This window comes from Myxocyprinus asiaticus, chromosome 32 (assembly GCF_019703515.2).
Source record: "Myxocyprinus asiaticus isolate MX2 ecotype Aquarium Trade chromosome 32, UBuf_Myxa_2, whole genome shotgun sequence".
Classification (NCBI taxonomy): domain Eukaryota; kingdom Metazoa; phylum Chordata; class Actinopteri; order Cypriniformes; family Catostomidae; genus Myxocyprinus; species Myxocyprinus asiaticus.
This window is the reverse complement of record NC_059375.1, coordinates 33,187,501-33,209,911: the sequence shown is the minus strand read 5'-3', so window position 1 is coordinate 33,209,911 and position 22,411 is coordinate 33,187,501. Positions and strand designations below refer to the sequence as shown.

The following is a 22,411-nucleotide window of genomic DNA, read 5'->3' as shown; positions in this document are numbered from 1 at the left end:
AGAGATGTTGTCTGATCTGGCAGTTACACACCCACTTCATGATTATTATGAATTTAATCAGATGTGAGTGAGGAAATTTGTTCATGTTAGCAATTAAATGCGTCTTTAAATGTTTTATTTCATCGATATTAAGCGCTATGCTGAGCAAGGACATAAACAACCTCTAATAGAATTTTATAGCCCAAGTAATGTTAACCTTTATTTGATCCGATATTCAGAAAGCCCAGCACATTATTGTCCTTACTTTTAACAATTAAAAAGGCTTGCTTGAATACTGTAATCAGATTGCATTGCAATGTAGGCGGTTCATTCAAAAACACTTAAAATGAGTGGTTTGCAAAGCAGCCATTCAAATCACACCATTCAGAGGACAGTCAGTAGTCTTCTGAAGAGGTGTCTTTAGTCAAATCACCTTCTGGGCTGCTTATGCAATGCTTGCAGGGCTTTTCTTGTTTGTTTGTTTGTTTGTTTGTTTGTTTGTTTGTTTTTTTAAACAAATACCACATGTTATGTCAGGCTTGACCTCTTTGAGGTTTTTGAAACATAGGACTTGTTTTTATATGTGTGAGAGACGCAGATAACTTGTAGAGATTTGCAGTCAGTGGTTCACCCACCATTGGCCTTTTGCATTTTTTTACATTGCATTCAGCCTGGATGATAATCTCAGAGGCTCCACTTTTCCTTTTGATTCTCAGGAGTTATGTGAGATCTACTGTAGCCTAATGTGTGGTGAGACTCTGGATTCAGTGGAGACAAACACTGTCTGGGTTGTGGAGAACTCAGCGTGACCTTGGTGTTTGGCAGTAGATCTGAGTGAAGGGTTGCATGGTTTTCGACTGCATGCTGTGTCATACAGACCATATAAATGCCTTTGTGTCTTCAGAATACTATTGCCTTTAGAGAAGGACTTTATAAACTGTTTAGGGTTCTAGTCAAGAGTGCTGCTGAGTAGTTTGAAATTATTATTTGCAGGCACTATTGCTTTTGCTCATACTTAGGGTATTATTCAAGTCCATAACCGTAAGTATTAAACTTCATCCCACACCATTTGTGGTACAGACATCAATGATACCTCAAATCATCAGGCGTTGTTGAGGAGAGGTGCGCTATTATTTTTCTAAGTGATAGGACTTAAAGTTTCATTTGGTGAACAGTAAAACAGGTGAAGGAATTATGAATTTAATTTAAGGAGGGACCCCATCCAAATCTACAGACCAGAATATCATGGCTCTTTTGAATTGGGGCAGTAAGCAACCACACAGAAACATCCTAGCAACTGCATAGCAATGTGCTAAAAACACTCAGAACAACTTAGCAACTGCATTGCAACATTCACATTTTCTACTAAATCGATACTATAGTCAACAAATAAAAAGCCTCAGATTTTTTGATGAAATTACACAGAAAATGACTTCATTAAAAGAACTGCATAAAGTCTTACAGATACAAATTATGCATTTTCCGTTTTATTTTTTCTGGATTCCATGTTAAATGTTTTAATAAAATTTTATGATCATCTGGTCCAGCGCCACTGCTCAGACTTAGTTGTTTGATAGCATTCATAAATTCTGTAGGTGTTATTTTAGTGAAGGAAAAGGTACTGTGCGAAAAAGAAGTGTTATTGAAACTATCATTGTAAGAAATAAGAGTTGATTGTGTGATTCTACAGCACCACTTTACTACATGAAAATGCTCATGAGGTGTTTTTTCTGTCACTCTAAACGTTTTTTTCCATAAAAACTGGACCTGGCAGATCACATTCAGACAGCTCTGACACACTGCATTTTTTTTCATAATACAAGCTTTTAATTGTTACACATGTAATTCTGCTCAATTTTTAGGTTTCAATGTAATAATTTGTGTTAAAATGTGTAGTTGACATGAAATTTCCAACAGCGACAGCTCGTATTATTACACATGCAAGTTCATAACATTAAAGAAAATTACAATTGTACTTTTTAAAATAAATTTTTCACCCTACATTTTTAGAGGCTTAAATGTGATTAAAATAGTTGTAAACATAATATAAAATAAAACATACCATTTCACATGTATATGTGAGTATGTATAAATATCGTTGTACCCGTTGTACCCTATTTAATGCTCAAAAAATCTACTTATCTGAACAAAAACACAATGGGTGAATGACCAGCCGGATCTCACATAAAAATCGGCAAGTGTGTGACGATTTTTGTTTAGCCGAAATCGGTATACGTTGACCGAATTTGAAAACACTGCCTCCAGAGGCTAAAGTGTTAAGTGTTTCAGAGCATATAAACAAGTGTGACATCCATTTATATCCAGGAGAGTTTGCCAGAAGCCAGTTGTAAAAATAATTGTTTTCAGCTGAACAGGGTGTAAAACAGTGAAGAGAAATGCTTATTTTATTTAATCTACCCTCCAACCAAAACCCAAATCTAACCCTAAGCATTACTAGAGAAAAATGCAATGTTAGGGACAAAAATGCCTCCTTATTATGCTCGTGATTATTTATACAAACGTGATTACTTCCTCGTTTAATTGGGGATTGAACTGTGGTCTCCCATGCAACTGACGCAACATGCTACCAGTCGAGCCACGAGGGAAAGTAATGGTTATTGAGCTGTTCCAAATATGTCCGATGGGAGATAGGGCATGTCAGTGAGTTGGCATACTGTTGCCGATCCTATGTAACGGAACTTTCGGAAACAGCATGCCAACTTCCCGTGTGATCATATTGGAATGACACGAAAAGATGGCCAGCTAGAGGTGTCGTACAGAGTACAGAGGCACATCAGTATGCCCACAGCGTGAAGGTAGGAGCTTGTGTATTTATGAATGGAAACATTTTCCCCCTCTGCTTCAGTTGTTTTGACATCCCCTGAACACTTTAAAATACTCATGATAACTTTTGACAACTCTATAACCTGTAAATCCACTTTGCTAGCTAATTACGCTTTGACATCAACACCATAGATATTTAGATAGCTACACTATTAAGTGATAAATTAAAAGCTAGGCAAATCCAAAAAACTAAGAGGGTTGTAAGGGGTTGTAGTAATATAACAACAAAACAAACACACAAAACAAATATACCAGAACAAACAAGAGCACAAAAAAAAAAAAAACATTAAATCTGGCCCAGCAGCCCCAGCCATCCTAAGCCAAGGCATCTCCGCGAGAAGGCCAAATTAAGTCAATATAAGCAGAAACCGTTAATAGTCCACACAAATATTGGTCTGCATCAGAAATAGGAACAGTGACAGCAGCTCAACAAAATAAAACCAGCGACAATTTTGCAAAAACAACTGAGAACAGCTGGCAATACAACAGTACATTTGTATGACAATCAGATACAGACAAACAAATCAATTTGTGGCAAATAACTAAAAGACACGCCAGCAAAAAAAATTTTTTTTTTAATTAAAGATTACATTTAGGTGACCGGAATACGAAAAGCCGGAGATACAGTAGTGTCCCGGCTTATATACTTCAACTAAACTTCAACTAAACAAATAAACTGTTCTGAGAATCCATGGGAGACATGAAGGCAGTTTCAGCGGCTTTGTGACAGGTAAACAGTTGGGGCTTGCTATCAACAATGACACTAAGTGTACACAGATACAGGAGAGAGTATTTTAGATTAAGTTCACGGAGTCTCTGTTTAACTTTATCAAAACAACATCTCCTCTTACATTTACGTTTACATTTACATTTATTCATTTGGCAGACGCTTTTATCCAAAGCGACTTACAAAAGAGGAAAATATAAGTGAATCATCTTAAGGAGACAGTGGTGTGAAAAATGCCGTATTACAAAGTTTCACTAGCATCAGAATAGTATTCAAAACAGAATAAAGTGCAACAGGAATTTAAAAGAAAATTTTTTTTTTTTTATGACTGGTTAAGTGCTCATGGAAAAGATGTTGTTTTTAGTCGTTTTTTGAAGACAGAGAGTGAGTCAGCTTCACGGATGGAGTTGGGAAGGTCGTTCCACCAATGTGGTATGATGAAGCTGAAAGTCTGGGAAAGTGTTTTGGTGCCTCTTTGTGTTGGTACAACAAGGCGACGTTCCTTAGCTGACCACAGGCTTCTAGTGGTCGCGCAGCTCTGCATAAATGATTTTAGGTATGCTGGAGCAGACCCAGTGACTGTTCTGTATGCCAGCATCAGAGCCTTGAATTTGATATGTGCATCAACCGGCAGCCAGTGGAGAGAGACAAGGAGTGGTGTAACGTGCTCTCTTTGGTTCATTAAAGACCAGACGTGCTGCTGCATTCTGGATCATTTGCAGGGGTCTAATTGCACATGCAGGTAGGCCTGTAATGAGAGCGTTACAGTAGTCCAGTCTAGTTATGACAAGTGACTGGACAAGCAGTTGTGTGGCATGTTCAGAAAGGAAGGGTCTTATCTTCCTGATATTGTAGAGTGTAAATCTACATGATCTTGTGGTCTTTGAGATGTGGTCTGTGAAATGTAGTCTTGTCGATGGTTACCCCTAGATTTCTGACCGATTTGGAAGGCGTTACTTTAGTTGCACCCAGCTACACGTTAATGTTGTGTTCAACAGCAGGGTTGGCTGGAAAGACAAAGAGTTAAGTCTTGGCTGGGTTGAGTTGCAGGTGGTGTTCCTTCATCTAGGCCGAGATGTCTGCCAGGCTGGCAGAAATGCGAGCAGTCACTGTGGTGTCGTTGGACTGGAAAGACACCTTGAAGGACCTACCTGAGAGATAGGAGTTAAACAAGTCAAACACAGTTCCTGTGATGCCCAGCGTGGAGAGGGTAGAGAGTAAGATCTGATGGTTGACTGTGTCAAAGGCTGCAGAAAGGTCCAGCAGAATCAGGACGGATGATCTGGATTCAGCTTTCGCCTGTCTCAGCGACTCAGTGACAGACAGCAGGGCAGTCACAGTGGAGTGTCCACTTTTGAAGCCTGACTAATTGTCATCCAGCAGTTTTTCTGTGAGAGATATGATTGAAAACTGCCCTTTCAAGTGTTTTTGCCATGACTGGGATGAGAGAGACTGGTCTGTAGTGTTCTATTTGTGTTGGGTTAAGTGTGGGTTTCTTCAGCAGCGGGGTTACTCGAGCCTGCTTAAATGTAGTGGGAAAAGTGCCTGTAAGTAGAGATGTGTTAATTATGTGTGTGAGTGCAGGTAGGATGGACGGAGAGATGGCCTGGAGAAGGTGAGAAGGAATGGGGTCAAGGGAACAGGTGGTGGGGTGGCTGGAGAGGAGGAGTTTAGATACCTCAGTGTCAGTCAGAGGAGAGAACATAGAGACAGAAGAGTTGCATACAGGAGATGGGTGTTTGACGGTGTGGTGCTGAGAATGTATTGCTGATGGTTGTAACCTTATTAGTAAAAAATGTGGCGAAAACATCTGCTGTGAGTGATGTGTCAGGTGGTGGAGGGGGAGGGCAGAGAAGTGTTTTGAATGTTCTAAACAAGCTGCGAGTGTCTGTGGTGCTGTTGATCTTGTTCTGGTAATAGGAGGTTTTTGCAGATTTAAAGTTATCTGAAAAAGTTGCAAGCAGGGACTGATATTTACCTAGATCTGCTGGATCTTTAGATTTCTGCCATCTCAGTCCGATGTTCACGAAGGACATCAGACAGCCAGGGGCTGGGTGGTGTAGCACGTGCTGGCCTAGAGGAGATAGGACAGATGTTGTCTAGACAGGTTGTTAAAGTAGAGCTTAGTGTGTCTGTGGCAGTGTTTACATCAAGCATGGTAAATACATTTAGTGTAGGAAGAGAGGTAGAGATAGCAGTGGAAAGGCGTGAGGGTGAAAGAGAATGGAGGTTACGGCGAAAGGAAACCAAATGTGGAGACTGTTTTAATGTAGATGGGAGGGTCATGTTGAATTGAACAAAGCAGTGATCAGAGACATGTAAAGGAGTAACAAGAATATTTGAGTTGGTACAGTTACGTGTAAAAATGAGGTCCAGCTTGTTGCCTGATCTGTGAGTTGCTGTGGTGTGTAGTCTTTCCAAGTCAAATGAGGCCAGGAGAGTATTCAGTTCAGTAGCCTGGGGCTTGTCTTGGTGTATGTTGAAATCACCAAGAACCACAAGTGGCCTACCATCCTCCGGCAAGGAGGACAGCAGGACATCCAACTCCTCAAGATAGTTTGTCAGCTGACCTGGAGGGCGATAGATGACAACAACATGTATTTTTGTGGGTTGCATTGTAGTAATTGCATGGAATTCAAAACTAGTATTATTACATAGTGAAGAGTGTGATGGAAAAAGTCCAGTTGTTATGAATGAGCAAACCTGTTCCCCCACCCCTACCGGTGTGTCAAGGGGTGTGAGAAGGAGAAGGAGAAGTTGTTGGAGAGAGCAGCAGGTGTTGCTGTATCCTCTAGATGTATCCATGTTTCTGTCAGTGCCAGGATGCTGAGGGTGGACTGCGTGGCAAAGGCTGGAATGAAGTCAGCTTTGTTCACAGCTGACTGGCAGTTCCAGAGTCCCACTGAGAAGGAGAGCAGAGCAGGTGCTGAAGTGCAAAGTGGCCGTAGGTTGTGTGGGTTGCATTTGGTCATGCATCGATATCGTGTAAACGGTCTGTAACAGAAAACAGGGATGTGCTTGAAGGCATGTGTTATTCGTGAAGTAGACATGTTAGTATATAGAAGGAAAATAAGAAAAGAGATACAATAACAAGATACTTAAGTGCTATGGTGAGTGGCGCCTTGTCAGTGTCCTTGCTCGGTGGACTCGCACAGGTAGACTCGCTGGTCTTTACACAAGTAGGTCTTCACACGAGGGCTACCACTTCCTCTGCCGTTTCCACGTCAGCATTCAAGTCAAATATATACATGATGATAACAAGCCGTTCAATGAAAAAAGCAGGACACGACTTAATGCTACTTAGCACAACAAAGCTAGTCACGTGGTCAACCGAAACTGAGGGTCGTGTGAGGTGACAAGTGCAGGAATAAATGCGACTTCCGTACACCGCAAATAAATTATGCTGCACTTTAGCAATAAATAATACTCTAAAACAAGTGAAGCACTGTTTATAGACACTAAAAACCATGATAGTTTTACACACACTGGACAACCAACGCTAAATCTAGCAGTGAATACCCTGGGACAAGTCAAAACAATATAGCACACACACACACACACACACACACACACACACACACACACCAACCCACGTGAGTTCAAGACAGTAAACAAACAGCACAAGTTCAAGACAGTAAACAAAAAAAGTTTTGTTTGAATAGGATCAACCTTTGAATCAAGATGAGTGAGCATATCAGTCTTGATCTGTTGTATGCCATAAAGTTTGTAGGGAGATCTGATTTTGTTGATCCAATGCCATTGTTAAGCCGATCGGTGTTGTCCAGTCGTTGTTCCAAGTAAATATAAATATACACTAGACTTGTTTAAAACTATGACAAGTCATGCATATAAAAGTCACACTATTAGGATGATTTGTAAAGCAAAAAAGTTTGTAGAGCTATTAGCAAGCAGACCGGCCTGTGCTACGCACACTCACGCTGCGGCCATTTTGTCACTGATTTAACATAAATCACAATACTGCCAGTCTCATTCTTGGAAATGGATTAAAAAGATTTCTCCATCCTTCCCCTCCTTCTCTTTCTTTCTGTCATCCTGTAGGTCCACTGTGCTGCTCTTGGCCCCTCTTCTGGCAGAGGCTGACCCAGCCCCCGTGGCCTCCTCCAGGCCTCCAGGCTTCACTGGATCTGAGGGCCTCCACTCTCGGTTCCACTGGATGGCTGATCATGTACCCGCTTTCAGGGTCCCGGGGGGCCACATTCACATCCTGTACTCACCTGATGAGTTTTATCAGACTATGAAGGTGTGTGTGTTTATCTTGAGATTAATTAATTACACTTTTCGTAAGCCATAAATACTGGGTGAAAGCCAAGTAATTGCACCTTCAAAGAACACTATAAATATGACTGTGGTGGTTAAAAAAAAACTTGTGCCAACACATTACTGTCTGTATCATTTACTGGAACAGTATTGTTCTACACTTGTGACCAGCAGATCTTATCTCACTTGCTTTAGTGCCTTTATATTAATTTAATATAGTCTTGTAAATTATATATACAGCAGTAGGCTACAGGTTTTATGATGCTTATGAGAAAATAATGTTTTATTAACCAACAAATTTGGTGCTGTCACCAAAGTTGAAACAACATAATTTATCTCCAGGTATTTATTTATTTATTTATTTATTTATTTTTGTGAGATTAGAGTTTACCGATATACCCGTTAAAACAAAATACCGGTAAATGTATGAACCATATACCATTGCCTCTATACCATTACTTTTGTTTCAAGTGAAAAAGGAACTTTTTTTTTCAGTTTATCCAACAGTTTTTCATAAAAATGTGTATATATATAATCAACCATAATTTCAAAAATATATTTTTTAATTTTTTTTTTTTTTTTAACTTTTTATCACCCGTAAGATCTTAAAGTCTTAAAATAACAAACCATTTCAGAAGAAAGTCTAGGTGTGTTTATGTGTAGACTTCTTTTTATTGTCTGTAAAACAGCTTGTAAAAAGGCAATATCTCACTCACTTTATTGTTCTCTTTATTTGCCTAGGCTCTAATCAAAACGGCCAAGAGCCGTGTGGTGATGGCATCTCTTTACCTTGGTACAGGACCTCTAGAGCAAGATCTTGTATGTTGCCAGTTTGTATATGTTTACTGTCACTAGCACTAAAAAACAAAAAAGGAACAAGTTTTTTTGGCTGTTGTATCTGACTGATACAGTACATAGAGAGGAAGCTGCTCAGATTATTGCTGATTGGAGGTTGAGCATATCTTAAGTGATCTGTTTTAACTCCTCTAAGGTAAAGAGGGTTTTCACACAATGATCATAAGCAAGATTTATGATTGATCCTGGGGTTATTGGTTCTTCTTGAGGCAAGCATAACCATTGCTATTGCTCAAACTTGGGGTTAGAGATTTGAGCAAACTCCTAACCCCAAGTATGGACTTTAATGATACTTCAAATTGTGCAGCTTGTTGAGGAGAGGTGTGCTATTACTTTAAGCAATCAAAATGACAATTTTCACCTGCTGGATGATAAAATGGCTCAAGAAAATATATAAATCTAGATTGCAAAATGTAAATACAAAATTTATTTGAATTGCCACCTCAGTGTACAATATGCTGTCATTTCCTTGTTCACATTAACATGCAAAACCATCTGGACAAACCGTAAGGTTCCCAATCAAGGTCTGAAGTTCAAGTAGATGGAATTATATATATATAAAATGCTAATTCTCTCAACATTTACTCACCCTTATGCTGTCTCAAACTCATGTGAATTTCTTTCTTCTGCGGAACATGAAGATATTTTTATGAGGATATGACGTGAATATATCCATACAATGCAAGTCAATGGGGTCCAATGCTTTCAAGCTCCAAAAAGGACGTATTAGGTAATCCATATGTCCTTTTTGGAGCTTGGAAGTTTTGGACCCCATTGACTTTCAAACATTGCAGTGGGACTGCAAATAATTGGCATTGCTTTGACTTCCTATCAGAACTACTATTTAGAACCCATGCCTACTGTATAGGGCTATATGTAGCTTCTAGTTTGTCTAACCTCAGTAATAAGAGGCAAACGTCATTACGCTCTTTCAGTGACCGGCTCATTTCTTTTGAAGGTTGATTGCATGGAAGAGGCATTAGAGCGTTCGCAGGGAGAGGATGCACCTGATCTCAAAGTTTCTTTTCTGCTGGATTATACCAGAGGTTCAAGAGGTCTGTCTCTCTCTGTTTCAGTCTTACAGGTCCTGTTTACATCTGGTATAAAGGTCCATCTTGGGCAATTCGATCATAAGTGGACAGCGCTAAATACAGGTGTAAACATAGTTCAAAATGTTTTGTGTTCAGATCACTCAAGCCACATTTGGAAGTGGTCAAAAAGGCATGTGACCACATTGGAATTGTAGTGAACACACTAATCTGTATATGATTATTTCCTGATGAGAAAATGTTTCCACTCATGATTGGATCAGCCTTGACAATCCTTAAGTGCAGATGTAAACAGGGCCACGGTCTCATTCACACTCACTTTTTCTCACACATCCACACACATTCCCCATCTCTCACTGTGTCTTTTTTACTTCCTTCTGAACTTGAATTCTGTTTGTGTTGAAAAAGTAATGTGTGTGATAATAATGTAAATTCATAGCTTGATCTTTTTAATCATATTCCAGTGAAACTATCAGAAGGAAATAATGCCTACAGGAAAACCCCTGCTAGTCTCTGCTTCCGTCTCTGAAGAGTGACTAACATACAAAAGACATGTCTTTTGTGATATCTTTTGTGAAGAGCATGGGTGTAATTTTGGAGGATTTCCAGTTTTGGAAATTGTAGGGTAGAGTTCAGACCTCCTCCCTGTTTTTTTCTTTTACCTAGAAAACTACATAACAGGAATTGTTAGTCATTTCATTGACGCCATTGATCCTACTAAAAATGTATTTTAAAACTCATCTAATGATATTGTAAGAATTCAAATCTGATATGTCATGTTAACTGAGGCGTCGTATTTCATAATAGATTAAATCTTCCATCATCATAGATCTTCCTTGATTTGAGTGGTTCAGTTCCTACTTGCTTCTGAACGTGAACTTTTAGTGTTTTTATTTATGATGGGGTGTTCACGCTGACAGTGATTTGGATTGATAAAGTAACCTTAAGTCATTCATTTTCAGTTAAAGTTGGTGATTTATTTGGCAATATGAGCAATGCTGAGCATAGCTCAACTTAATGCAAAGTGACATGACGCATTAGCCACATTTCTACTGTCAGGCCAGTGCAAGCCAGGGCCAGAGCCCTTCTATCAAGGTTAGCATTCAGTAGCAATGCATAATGCGGTGGTCCCATAGATATTCTATGGGCAGTACACTGGCGAGGAGACATAAGGACATTTTCTTTGATTGGATGTCCATGGAACTGCTTTTGTAAGAGATCAGTTTACGGGTCTCTCCATTCATTTGTATGGTATCTGCGAACATTGTCTTACTGTTGTAACACGCTAGTTGGCCGTTACACTCTCACCCACGATAAAAGCGCGGAGGTTCTCTCAGTAAAGATGATTTCTGCCCACGCTATCAACTGTTCAGCCAGGGCCAATAGAGCTGCGAGACCAAAATCAATCTGCATTCCCACCATCAGGCCAATAGACCCTTAGCGTTGCACTAAAACCCGCCCTGGTGCCAACGTCACACACCCTGCCCATTTCACAAGCAAGAGGGAAGCTCAAGTTGAGGTATCAGACTCTGGAGACTAGCTAGTCCTTGAAATGAACATGGAGAGTGAAGCTGCCGTTTGTTTGCTTATTTTGGTTTTTGCTTGGTGGAAAGCGAGACCTGACTCAGCAAAACTCCGCCTTTGACCCGCCACAATCCCCAGTTGGCCTTCTTTGGCCCAAGGGTAATCGGCGGGCCAAAGGAGATTAGCTGCTGGTCCCAAGGAACCCCCAAGGGGGCACAGTGACGCCCCAGAAGTGACAGTGGGAACGCAACTGGCCCTGGCACGCACTAGCACACTATCATTTGGCGCGAGTAGCCACGTTTCCACTATCGGGCCAAATGAGGGCCAGCTAGTACATGTCAGGGCCAGTTGCATTCCCACTGTCACTTCCGGAGCTTCATCGTGCCTCCTCTGGGCTTCCTTGAGGCCAGTGGTCTTTGGCTCGCTAATTACCCCTGTGAAAATGTGCAACCTCAAGCCTGCGGCATCTGTGGTAACGAATACGTGATTAAGTATATTGTCGCTGAGCTTGTCATATTGTGAATCCAGTACACAATGGTACAGGGACTTTTTGCAGACACAGTACAAATCCTTTCTCATTTTGAGGGCTAGCTAGTCTCTAGTCCAGAGTCTGATACCTCTGAGTTTCCCTCATGCTTATGAAATGGGTGTGTGACGTTGGCACCAAGGCGGCATATTAGGGCCAGGTTTTAGGGCAACACTAAAACTATAGCTATTGGCCCGATGCTGGGAATTCAGATAAATTTTGGTCTTGCGGCTCGAGGTCCGAGGCTATTGGCCTGGGCTAAACAGTTGATAGCCCTGACTCGCACTGGCCTGATAGTGGAAAAGCGGCTGTTTTGGAAACACTGCAAATGACTATTGCTGATGGTGATCCAGCACCTGATACAGTTGGATACTGCAATCAAGTAGAAACACCTTCTAGTAACATGGACTTGGCGACCTCCATCAGTTTAGTTGTACTTTGCATTGATTCTCATTTCCCTAATTATTGCATATATTTGCAGGTAAGCACAATTCGCGCACAATGTTACTGCCCCTACTTCAGCGTTTCCCAGAGCAGATGAGAGTGTCCCTGTACCACACTCCAGACCTGCGGGGTCTATTGCGCCTTCTGGTCCCTGAGCGCTTTAACGAAACCATTGGAGTACAGCACATCAAGGCGTACCTTTTTGACAACAGTCTCATCATAAGTGGGTATGTATGCATATGATCACTTTAAGGTTAGTTGACAAAAATATGCTTGCGATACCAACTTTTCCAAGTATCAGCAATCATGTTTCATTGTAGATAAGCTCTACTGACAGTTGATTATCTGTACTAATATTCCCACAAGCACATTATAGAATTGATTTTACTGTCCATGGCTTGTTTTTAGACTTTGTGGAACCTATGCAAACAACTTCCACTCATTGAAGGAAGATATATCTGTTGACTTCACTGCAAAAAAAAAAAAAAAAAAGATTTTCAAGACAAGTATTTTTGTCTTGCTTTCCAGTAAAAATATATAAACATTCTTAAAATGTGATTTATTTACTTGATCAGCAAACTGGCATAAGATTTTAAGTCTTGTTTTGAAAGAAATCTAATCAAATGTAGTGAACTTTAGACTTAAAACAAGAAAAACATTTGCCAATAGGGTAAGCAAAATAAACTTGTTTCCCCTATGAATTAAGTTTATTTTGCTTACCCCATTGGGAGATTTTTCTTCTTCTTGATTTAATTCTAAAGTTCACAAAATTGTGTCAGATTTTTCTTAAAACAAGACTTAATATCCCACTTTGCTTGACAAGTAAATAAATCATGTTTTAAGAATGTTTTGGATAATTTTACAGGAAAACAAGACAAAAATACTTTGTCTTGAAAATCATTTTTTGCAGTGTTTGAGTGTGATATCATCTCTTACAGGGCCAATCTGAGCGACTCCTATTTCACCAATCGTCAGGATCGTTATGTACTTTTGGAGGACTGCCGGGAGGTAGCTGATTTCTTTGCTGAACTGGTGGGAGCCGTGGGAGATGTGTCACTGCAGCTCCAGCCTGACAACAGTGTGCACATGATGGAGGGGATGGTGCATCCCTACAAAGGCAAGTGGTTTTAAATGACTGGAACTTTTGGAAAAATAGAAGCTACTTTCAAAAACGCATAATGTTGATTACCGCTCCTTTTCTTTAAAAAAATATTTACAATGAAAGTTAATGGGGCCAATCCATAAATGTAAAAAAACTCACCAAAAGCCACAAGACATAAACATTATGCATTTTAACATGATTTTAGTGTGATAAAATCACTTACTACCTTTTCTGTGAAAAGTTGCTGTTTATTGAATTTTACAACTTCTCCTTGAGATGTAACGCTGTAAAACCTAAAACAACCGTAAAAACAAAATTTTAACAACTTAGCTCAAACAATACACAAGTTTAAACAGGAGAATTAATATAAGTGCTTTTATAAAATAATTAGCTTCACATTTCTGCCTATATACCCTCAAAAAATTGGCCCTGTTCACTTCCATTGTAAGTGCCTCACTATAACCTTGATTTTGGCCTTTTAGTAAAGTAAAGGAGGGACAAGTCAAAATAATTTTTTTCAACATTATGCCACAAATGTTGTCGATTGAGCTCAACTTGTATTGAACCCACAATATTCCTTTAAATAGAGATACACAGACATTGTTTTCTTTTTAAAACATTGATGGGGAATGCCTTAACCCTGAAGTGCTGCAACTATTTAGTGAATTTGCACATGAGTTTCGAAAGGGATTTGTCCTTTAGATATTAACAGCATCATTATTTTGGTAAAGGAAGACAGTCGTAATGCAAGTGAGCAGCAACTTTGTCAGCATTTTTGGATAATGATCTCTTCACTATCGAAGTATTCCTGATAAGAGTTATGAAGCAGTGTTTTTAGAGATTGTCATGGTTTCCCCCAATTCTAACTCTAAATGAATCAGAAGTGATGATGGTAAGTCCAACACTACTCATTTTCTTGTAATACTGGCATTGTGGTTACATGTTGAATAACAGGAACTTCAAAGTCTTTGTGAGATCCAGGTCTTGGTGCTCTTGCGATGCTCAGCTTCAAAAGTGACTGGTGTATCTTTCAGTCCAGTTGGTCTCCGAGTGAATGAGTGATTATGCTCATTCAGCCCGAGTCCATATCCGTAACACAAGCGCCGCCGTGCTGTTCGATGACATAATTGTGGTGGAGCAGGGCCATAGTTTGTCACAGATCCCAGAAATAGTGCAATGATGTCACCTTGCTGGTGGTAAATGATCTGTGCTGGGAGGGAGGAAAGGAGAGATGCGGGAGGATGATAGGTTCGGGAAGGAGCTATTTGGACCTTGCTACAGTCCATCAAGACAATGAGGTCAACAGGAAATGATGGACTGATAGCCAAAAACAAGAGTAGTTAACTATGACGGTTAAAGGAGGAAAAATCAGAGTGTTGAAAAAAAATCCAAGACTAAAAAGCACATGCACTTGAGTCAGGGTGACATTTCTCTTTGCGACCGCATATGAATTAGGGTTTGCACGACTACTCACTAATCTGCGGGTGAATGAGTACCATATGTAAATGACTGAACATATGCCATGGAGCATCAACAGTCTTTGCTGTTTCTGGCAAGTCCAGTGCTGTGCTACCGAAGAGTGTGTGAGTGGAGATAAGGGTTTGAGCAGCTGAGAGGATGCAGGTGAGAAATAAAAGCGTTTATGTCCATTGCCAGAATAATGCAGCTGTCATTCGTTGAAAATGTTTAATCGAATTAACCTCAATTAATTGCTTGTTTCAGTATTTGCTGAGAAAGGCCCTCAAATAAAGATAATTCAATATAAATAATACATAAAGAAAATAATTATTAAAATATTATGTATAATAATTCATATATACTAAAATATTTTGCTTTTGAACAGTCTCACTGGTTTTCAACATCCTAAACCCTGCATTTTTAGGACACTGTGTCAAGTTAAAACTTTGAAAATCGCATCTGGAGATCCCTGCATTCAGTTGTGCTTTGTCTAGCTGTCAAGATTGCCTTCTGGCTCTCGTACTGTTTGTTGAGTTTGTTTGAAACACGCAGACTGCCCCCTGCTGCCGCAGCTCATAAAAAACAAACGTGATACATGTACTTAATTGCTCCAATTCTTACAGAATTTATGTATGGGTCAGGGGGCATGATTATTTGCATCGATTTTATATAATTTATGTATTTTTATATAATTAATTACACTAAAATTAACACATTAAATTGATAGCTCTAGTTATTATACAAAACCAATGATGCACAGTTTGTGAACAGAGAAATGTTCCTGCCATCACCCTGTACTGTTCAGAACAAGCACAACTAAAGTCATGTGATCTGCAGCTGGTTGACACAGACCCAGTGCGTCAAGTAGAGACAACTAATCGGCTTAATATGAAATGCCTGGGAAGAGATGTATGGAAATGGGGCAAAAGCCTCATCTTCCAGTAAGAATAATTGGAGTCCATTGAGGAGCTTATCTGCTGAATCGGCAGTACAGTCTTGCCCCTCTATCTCCAGTAATTGGATGCCACACTCTGTCGGTAAGAGCCGCTGAACTCCGTGGCCTGTTAACTGGATGTGTTTTGACCTCTGAGGCCTAGAGGCTTGGGGTGGCTGGCTCTGTGTCCGTGGGGAAAGCCCCTGTATCATGCTTCAAAGAGCAGCATGTTTGTTCTCCGCTGGCCACACATATTTGTGGAGGCTTACTTTTTTGTTATTCTCTGAATTTGACAAATAGAATATTCAGAGCAGCCTCTTCCTCTCCATTCGTGCACATTCTTGCTGTTAACCAAATAAGCGGAGACCGTAGAACAGCAGGTTTCTGCCATACTTTACCAACATGCAGTGTTTTGCCCTGAAGCTAATTCATTATTTACAGATAATCTCTCTTGCTATGACTCACCGTGGCACATTATGTCTAGCAGAGGCGCCAGAGTTTGACAGAGCGCCTTTCCAGACGGTCAGCAGTTATTGAGCCGCATCTCTGAGGATTTGATCATGCATTTGCAGGGTCTTGCATGAGCAAATACCTGATAGAATGGGCTGGATTGGAGAGGAATGGATTACGTGTCACTTCACGTTGGTGATGTACACACTTGTTCAAATTAGTGTGAATGTGGACACCTTGTTGAGATCAGTTTCTCAGAATATTTTCTTTTTATCTTTGATATGAGATGTTTTTGCTTTTGATGGAAACATGTTTGTAAAGCCTCATTCCAAAACCTAGAGAGCTACCTTGCTTTCTACATAGACAGCTGCTTTTTAAGGCCTCATCCTAACTGAAATAGAACCTCACACCTGTAAGTGACTGATTTAAAAAAAGCTCTACAGGCAACAACTCTGTGCGTAATACAAATAGCACTTCTCATGCGAAGCTCATAAGAGACTCATAATTGATTTCAACAGCTTGCTGTTACTAATTTACACTTAAGTAAAAAAAACAATATTGGGTAAAATAGTACATTTTTAATTGGGTTGTACCATTTATTTTTGGATATTGAATGAATAGACATATTTATAATCAGCATTTCTCTTGTTTTGTCCGTTATCTTGGATAAATATTTTCACAAGCTTGTTGCAATACGTTTTGGGATTGTATTCTCCACAAAGGACACACACAGTGCTGTTTTTCAATTGTTCTTCTACAGTATGTAAACATGCATTAGATGGACTTCTTTGTCAGTTGCGCCATGTCTTGCTGTTTTCTCAGATGCATTTTTTTAGATGCTGTGTCAAGTTTAAAAGAACTTCAATGGTCTGTTCTATTCGATACGCTGCGTCTAGCTTTTTTAATGCAAGAACGTGTTCGGTCTGAATGGCCCCTTAGAATTGGCCCAAAAGATGGTGTACCTTTTGGTACTGCTTTTGCATTGGGAATGAACCTATGATCCCTTAAAATGCTGCCCACAGGCCTAAAAGCCAGTTTACTAGCTTTTGTACATAGCCAAAATGTATCCAATGTTTGTAATTGTAGCACAGAGTTAAGTGTTCTTAAATGGTCTTGTGGTCAAACAGGTAATAGAGCAGATTTCTCAGCATCAGCACAGAGATGGATCATGGACGTGGTGAACACGGCACGTGTCCGGCAGAGCACGCTAGAAGCGGAATGCTCGGAGGTTCCAGACTGCGATGGTACAGTGCCAAATGACACCTGGATCTTTCCTCTGGTGCAAATGAAGCCCCTGGGCATTTACCTGGATGAGCAAGTAACAAAGCGACTACTCGCAGAGGCAGGTGGAGACTCAACCGTCTACCTGACGTCTGGTTACTTCAACTTAACACGCACTTACATGCAGCTGGTGTTGCGTGCTGCAGCAGACTACCGTATCCTCATGGCCTCACCAGAAGTTAATGGGTTTTTTGGGGCCAGAGGAGTAGCAGGGGCAATCCCTGAGGCCTACGTTCATCTTGCACGACAGTTCTACAACAAGGTGTTCACTTCTTTGTAATGAAGGTTCATCAAGTACAAATCAGTGCTTTTTTTGTATGTTAAAACATAATTTTTTTTTTCCAAGTATTGATTTCTTCAAAGTAATAATTCACCCAAAAATTTAAAAATGTTATTATTTCCTCACACTCATGTCATTCCAATGCTGTATGACACTCATTCTTCCGTGGAACACAGAATTTGCAATTTTGAAGAATGTACTAGTTGCTCTTTTTCATGCATTTATTAACGGGGACTGGAGCTTACAATCCTCAAAGGTTGCAAAAGCACAATATTATAAAAGTGTCCATATGACTCATGCGCTATATTCCAAGTCTTCTTAAGACATATGATGGGTTTCTTTATGGAACAGACCAAAATGTATCATTTTCTGTTGCACAGAAGAAAGTCATACTGGTTTGGAATGACATGAGGGTAAAAGATGACAGAATTCTCATTTGTGGGTGAACTACTCATTTAATCATTCAGCTTTCACCTTTACAAGCTGTATTGTTGGTTTTAAAAGTAAAATACACAACAGCCTGTCCATTTTAGGTGTATCAACTGGGACAGCAGAGTCGTGTCCACTTGCACGAATACCACCGTCCTGATTGGACCTTCCATGCTAAAGGTAGGTGTTTATCTTCTGCACTTTTTTTCAGCACTAAAGTGTCAATTTCCCAATCAGCCCAATTCCCCAAACCTTGGGTGTAACAGGAAAGCTCATAATTCAATGCACAGAGCAGGCCTCCCAGCACCGTCTCTCTGATTGAAAAGCCCTTGACTTCCTGAGCTGCTTCAGGACAGAGAGGCTGCCAGACACATGTGATGTTTTCTCTGTAAACCAGAGGTATGCTTTGGCCACATTTTTTGGCTGTTGTTGAATGTTGAGCTATTTCAGCTTTACTGTTTTAGTATGTTATTTAAGACTAATCAAATGTACCACAGAGCCAAAAGCAACTCCATCACCTCAGTGTTATTTCTCAGCCTGCTGCCAGTGTCTGTAATGGCACATTTTCAGTTTGTTTCAACTTGCATTAATTGACTGGAAATGTAATTGTTTATATTTAACCTGATGAGCTGCATCTGATGAAGTTGTAAAATGACTCTAAATGCACTTACATGTCCGCACATTCTATCTTAATGTGGCAAATTGCAGGGCTGCTTGGCAACTGCAAGCTGCCTACGGTACAGAATAATTAACTACTTTACTTGGCCCAAGAATTGTTTATTCCAATAATTATCCAAAAAATAAAAATGTTTGTAATTGAATAAAGTCAGGTAAAATCGCTGTAATGCACGACCTCTCGTGGATTATTGCCTCATACACTTTTACAGAGCCACCCATCCTGGAAGGACAGAACAGAATAGTGAAGGCCTAGTGGAAAACCAAGAAAGCTTGACAAACCTGGGCTTAGGTTCGTCAGTTAGTGGAATTCAATTTCATGTTTCCGTTGAGAAGTCCAACTTATTAGATAAAGCCTTGTCATGCCGTCATTTCTTGAAAACAGTGAAGCAGAAGTAGGAACAGACAGGGTGCAGAGGTCCCCGCATTTGAGCTAGAAAAAGAATCAATGACTCCGTTATAGAGAACCTGGCCAAGTAGAAGGGAAATATTACAGCTCCCATGGTTGAAGACATGTGCTTGCTTGTAATGGTTTGAAATTGAATTTGGTGTAAATAAGCTTAGAGGCATATGTAGCCGCATTTAAGGGCTAATTGAAGTAAGCTCTGTATAAGGAAGTCTTCGGGAATTAATTTTTTTTAAGAATTCCTGGCAGTTGTGTTTCTTGATATTCAACTTCCAGCAGTAAGAATGTTACCTGAGGCCAAAATGTTTATTGTTACCAGTTGTTGGAAGTGGCAAGTAATTCCTGCTGCCTATTAATAGAACATACTGTAAATATGGTTTGATTACATAGTTTGATTGTGGTTCATTTATTAAAATTATATTTAGCAATATCACACAAGCAAGACAGCTGTTGTATTATTTTGGCATTGCTGTGATTCTTGAAAGGCACTCGGAGTGCCTTTTTTAGTTTTTGGCTGTTTTTTGTGAGTGTGGTAAACTATGAATGTGGAACTGATAAGAAAATGTCATGTAAAGGGTGTTTCCTCTAAGGGCTGTACAGACACTACGCTCATTTGATGTACATTGTAATAGCTAAATTGGATTATAACAGTTTGATGACGCTGGCACTCACCTTTCAGTTTCGGAAGGAACCAAACATAGAATGTGGTAGTGAGTCACAAGGACTTTTCATGAAATGGTCTTCTCTATAGACTTGCTAATTGTGTTCTTTAGGTGGTGTTTGAGTAAAGAGAGACAATTTACCAGGAATTATGAAGTGTCATTTAAAACTGTTTGCACCTGTGCTCATTTCATTCATGATAAATACAATTTCAGGTCAAATTTTACATTTTTACAGGGTTGTGGTACTATGTGGGAGAAAGGGATCGCCCCTGCCTCACTCTTATTGGCTCCCCGAATTTTGGGTATCGCTCTGTGCACAGAGATCTGGAGGCTCAGATTGCCATAGTAACTGAGAATGAAGAACTCCAGAACCAACTGCAACAGGTTAGATTTCCTCTATGGTTTCGATGTGAGTCATATGATGATATTGGAATAATTTGCAAATTGTTGTTTTTAATACAAAAGGGATAATGTACAGACAGCCGGTCATTATTGCATAATTATCCCAGACAATGTTAATTAAACCTTTAAGCTCGAATGGGCCCGCCGACCCATATTAATAACTAGATAGTGTAACTATAGTCTTGACCAACACAGTAGGTATTGTTTTAAAGCTAAGAAGCTCTACTTTACAATGCATGTACAGTAGGCATTAGGACCAAAACTGAACAAGTGCTTTGAAATTTGCAGACAAATCAGAAGTGTTCCTTTTTGATAATTTATTGCAAATTTTGCACTGTACATTTTATTGTAATCGCTAAAAACATCAAACTCCTCAAATAGGCATGTGAACAGGTGATGCACATATGCTGCATTTTCGTTTATAACTTCACGAAAATTAACAGAACATAAAATACCACATACCATTACTTAGTGGAGGCGATTATCGTAAAACGAGCCCACACACAATGTAATCGGATGCATAGATCATTAGATACCCACACAAAGCACAATGTGCACACAGCATCTGGCACTCTGGCATCCTACTATCTAGCTTCAAACAAGTTCACTTTCCTCGATCAAATGAGTCATCAGAAATGCTGTAGCGTCATGGAATGCTAAACCAATGTGATTGGGTTCAGATTGCTGCAACCAGTGCTGATAGTCCTCCATATTTGGACAGAGTCATGTGATCAATCACTCTAATTACATTTGGCCACCAGGAGATGGTGCCAAATATATGACACAGATTCAATGATGACTCAAATGGCACAGAATGAAACATATTCTGTGAAATCTGATTACTAAAATCATGTCTGCATGCTATGCAAACCTTTAGTCATTGTTGTGTTTGCATGTGTAATTAGTTCTTATGTACAATTATTATGTTTTATTTGTTTGGAGAGGCTTTTGGACACTTGGAGATGTTTTTGGACACTAGGATAAATTATTTTTGTAATGCTATAACTTTTAATTGCTTTGTTGTATCAACACAAAATTTTACTCAGTTACAGGGGGCATGATTGGGAACAAAACAAAAGCAGTTTTTCAGAGCCACCTTATTTACACCCTAAAGTATATAATGTCAAATCAGCAAAATAATAAAAAAAAAAGGCTGAGAGTCTGAAAATGTATCATAATCTATATCATTAAAAATTAAGGAAAGTTTTAATGATGCCAAACTCTTGACCCTTTTTTTTGTTATAAGCCTTTAATTTTTGGAAATCTTTAAAAACACCTTCAGATATTAAAAAAACCATACCCTTTCTCTTACCAGAGACTGATGGAGTCAGATTATCTTTCATACCTCAAACTGAATTACACATAAAGGATACACCAAAGCCATTTATCTTAACTGGTGGTTCTGGGAATGTCTTATATAGGCTACAATAAAGCCGGAGTAATTGGCAGTGCTATTGTAACAGGTAAGGTGGGCAAGGAGGAGGCGGGAACCAGCTGAACAGTCAACGTAAGTTTTAATAACATAAATTAACTCAAATAAACTTAAAAACAAACGCATAGACACAGCGGCCGCATGTGGCTCTCTCTCTCTTGAACTGGTGCCTCCGGCTCGTCTTTATCTCCCTCCCAGCTGATTAGCCTGATTCAGGGCCGGGTGTGTGTCCTCACGGCTTGGCCCCACCCTCCTTCTCGTCACACTCCACCCCCGGCATGACATACTCCCCTCCCTTCCAGAAAGGGGGGGTGGTTGCCCTTCCGGCCACGCCTGCCGGCAGGTCTTCCCCGCCTTTCTGGAGCCCCGGTAGAGACGAGGGGAGGGAAAGAGCGAGACGGAGCGACAGAGAGAGAGGAGAGAGAAAACTAGCTCACCGGTCCCCGGACATGCCATAGCCTGGACCTCAGCCACTCCTCCATCCTCTGGCGGATAACAGCTCACTCCTCCCCTGGCAGATGGCAGCGAGTCCTCTGACCCCTGGCTGATGGAACGGCTCCTCCCTTTTCTTGGCGGACGACAGCAGTTCCTCCGACTCTCGCCGGCCGGCAGCGACCCCTCCATCCCGAGGCAGACGGCCGAGGCTGCTCCCCTGGTGGATGGCAGCAGTGAGG

General features: G+C 40.2%; 2 protein-coding genes across 2 annotated transcripts in view; one reads left to right on the top strand and one right to left on the bottom strand.

Annotated features, from left to right (window-relative positions):
* Positions 1–22,411, top strand: part of LOC127423048 (CDP-diacylglycerol--glycerol-3-phosphate 3-phosphatidyltransferase, mitochondrial-like) — a 31,862-nt gene that overhangs the window by 545 nt on the left and 8,906 nt on the right. Inside the window, exons 2-9 of the mRNA XM_051667050.1 lie at positions 7,610–7,811; positions 8,570–8,647; positions 9,642–9,738; positions 12,264–12,453; positions 13,165–13,343; positions 17,298–17,713; positions 18,265–18,340; positions 20,139–20,287. Of these exons, the coding sequence (XP_051523010.1) occupies positions 7,610–7,811; positions 8,570–8,647; positions 9,642–9,738; positions 12,264–12,453; positions 13,165–13,343; positions 17,298–17,713; positions 18,265–18,340; positions 20,139–20,287 (1,387 nt within the window). The remainder of the gene's footprint in view (positions 1–7,609; positions 7,812–8,569; positions 8,648–9,641; positions 9,739–12,263; positions 12,454–13,164; positions 13,344–17,297; positions 17,714–18,264; positions 18,341–20,138; positions 20,288–22,411) is intronic.
* Positions 809–7,018, bottom strand: LOC127423056 (uncharacterized). The gene is made up of 2 exons (XM_051667074.1): positions 5,908–7,018; positions 809–5,624 (listed from the first exon to the last, which is right to left on the bottom strand). The coding sequence occupies exons 1-2, from the start codon at positions 6,353–6,355 to the stop codon at positions 5,236–5,238; spliced, it is 837 nt and encodes a 278-aa protein (XP_051523034.1). The 5' UTR covers positions 6,356–7,018; the 3' UTR covers positions 809–5,235.

What these genes read in the sequence shown, in the direction of transcription:
- LOC127423056 (XM_051667074.1), bottom strand. Translation starts at nt 6,355, where the DNA reads ATGGATACATCTAGAGGATACAGCAACACCTGCTGCTCTCTCCAACAA. An exon ending in GCTGGACCTCATTTTTACAC is followed by an intron (nt 5,625 to 5,907) that starts GTAACTGTACCA and finishes TATCTCCTCTAG; the next exon opens with GCCAGCACGTGCTACACCAC.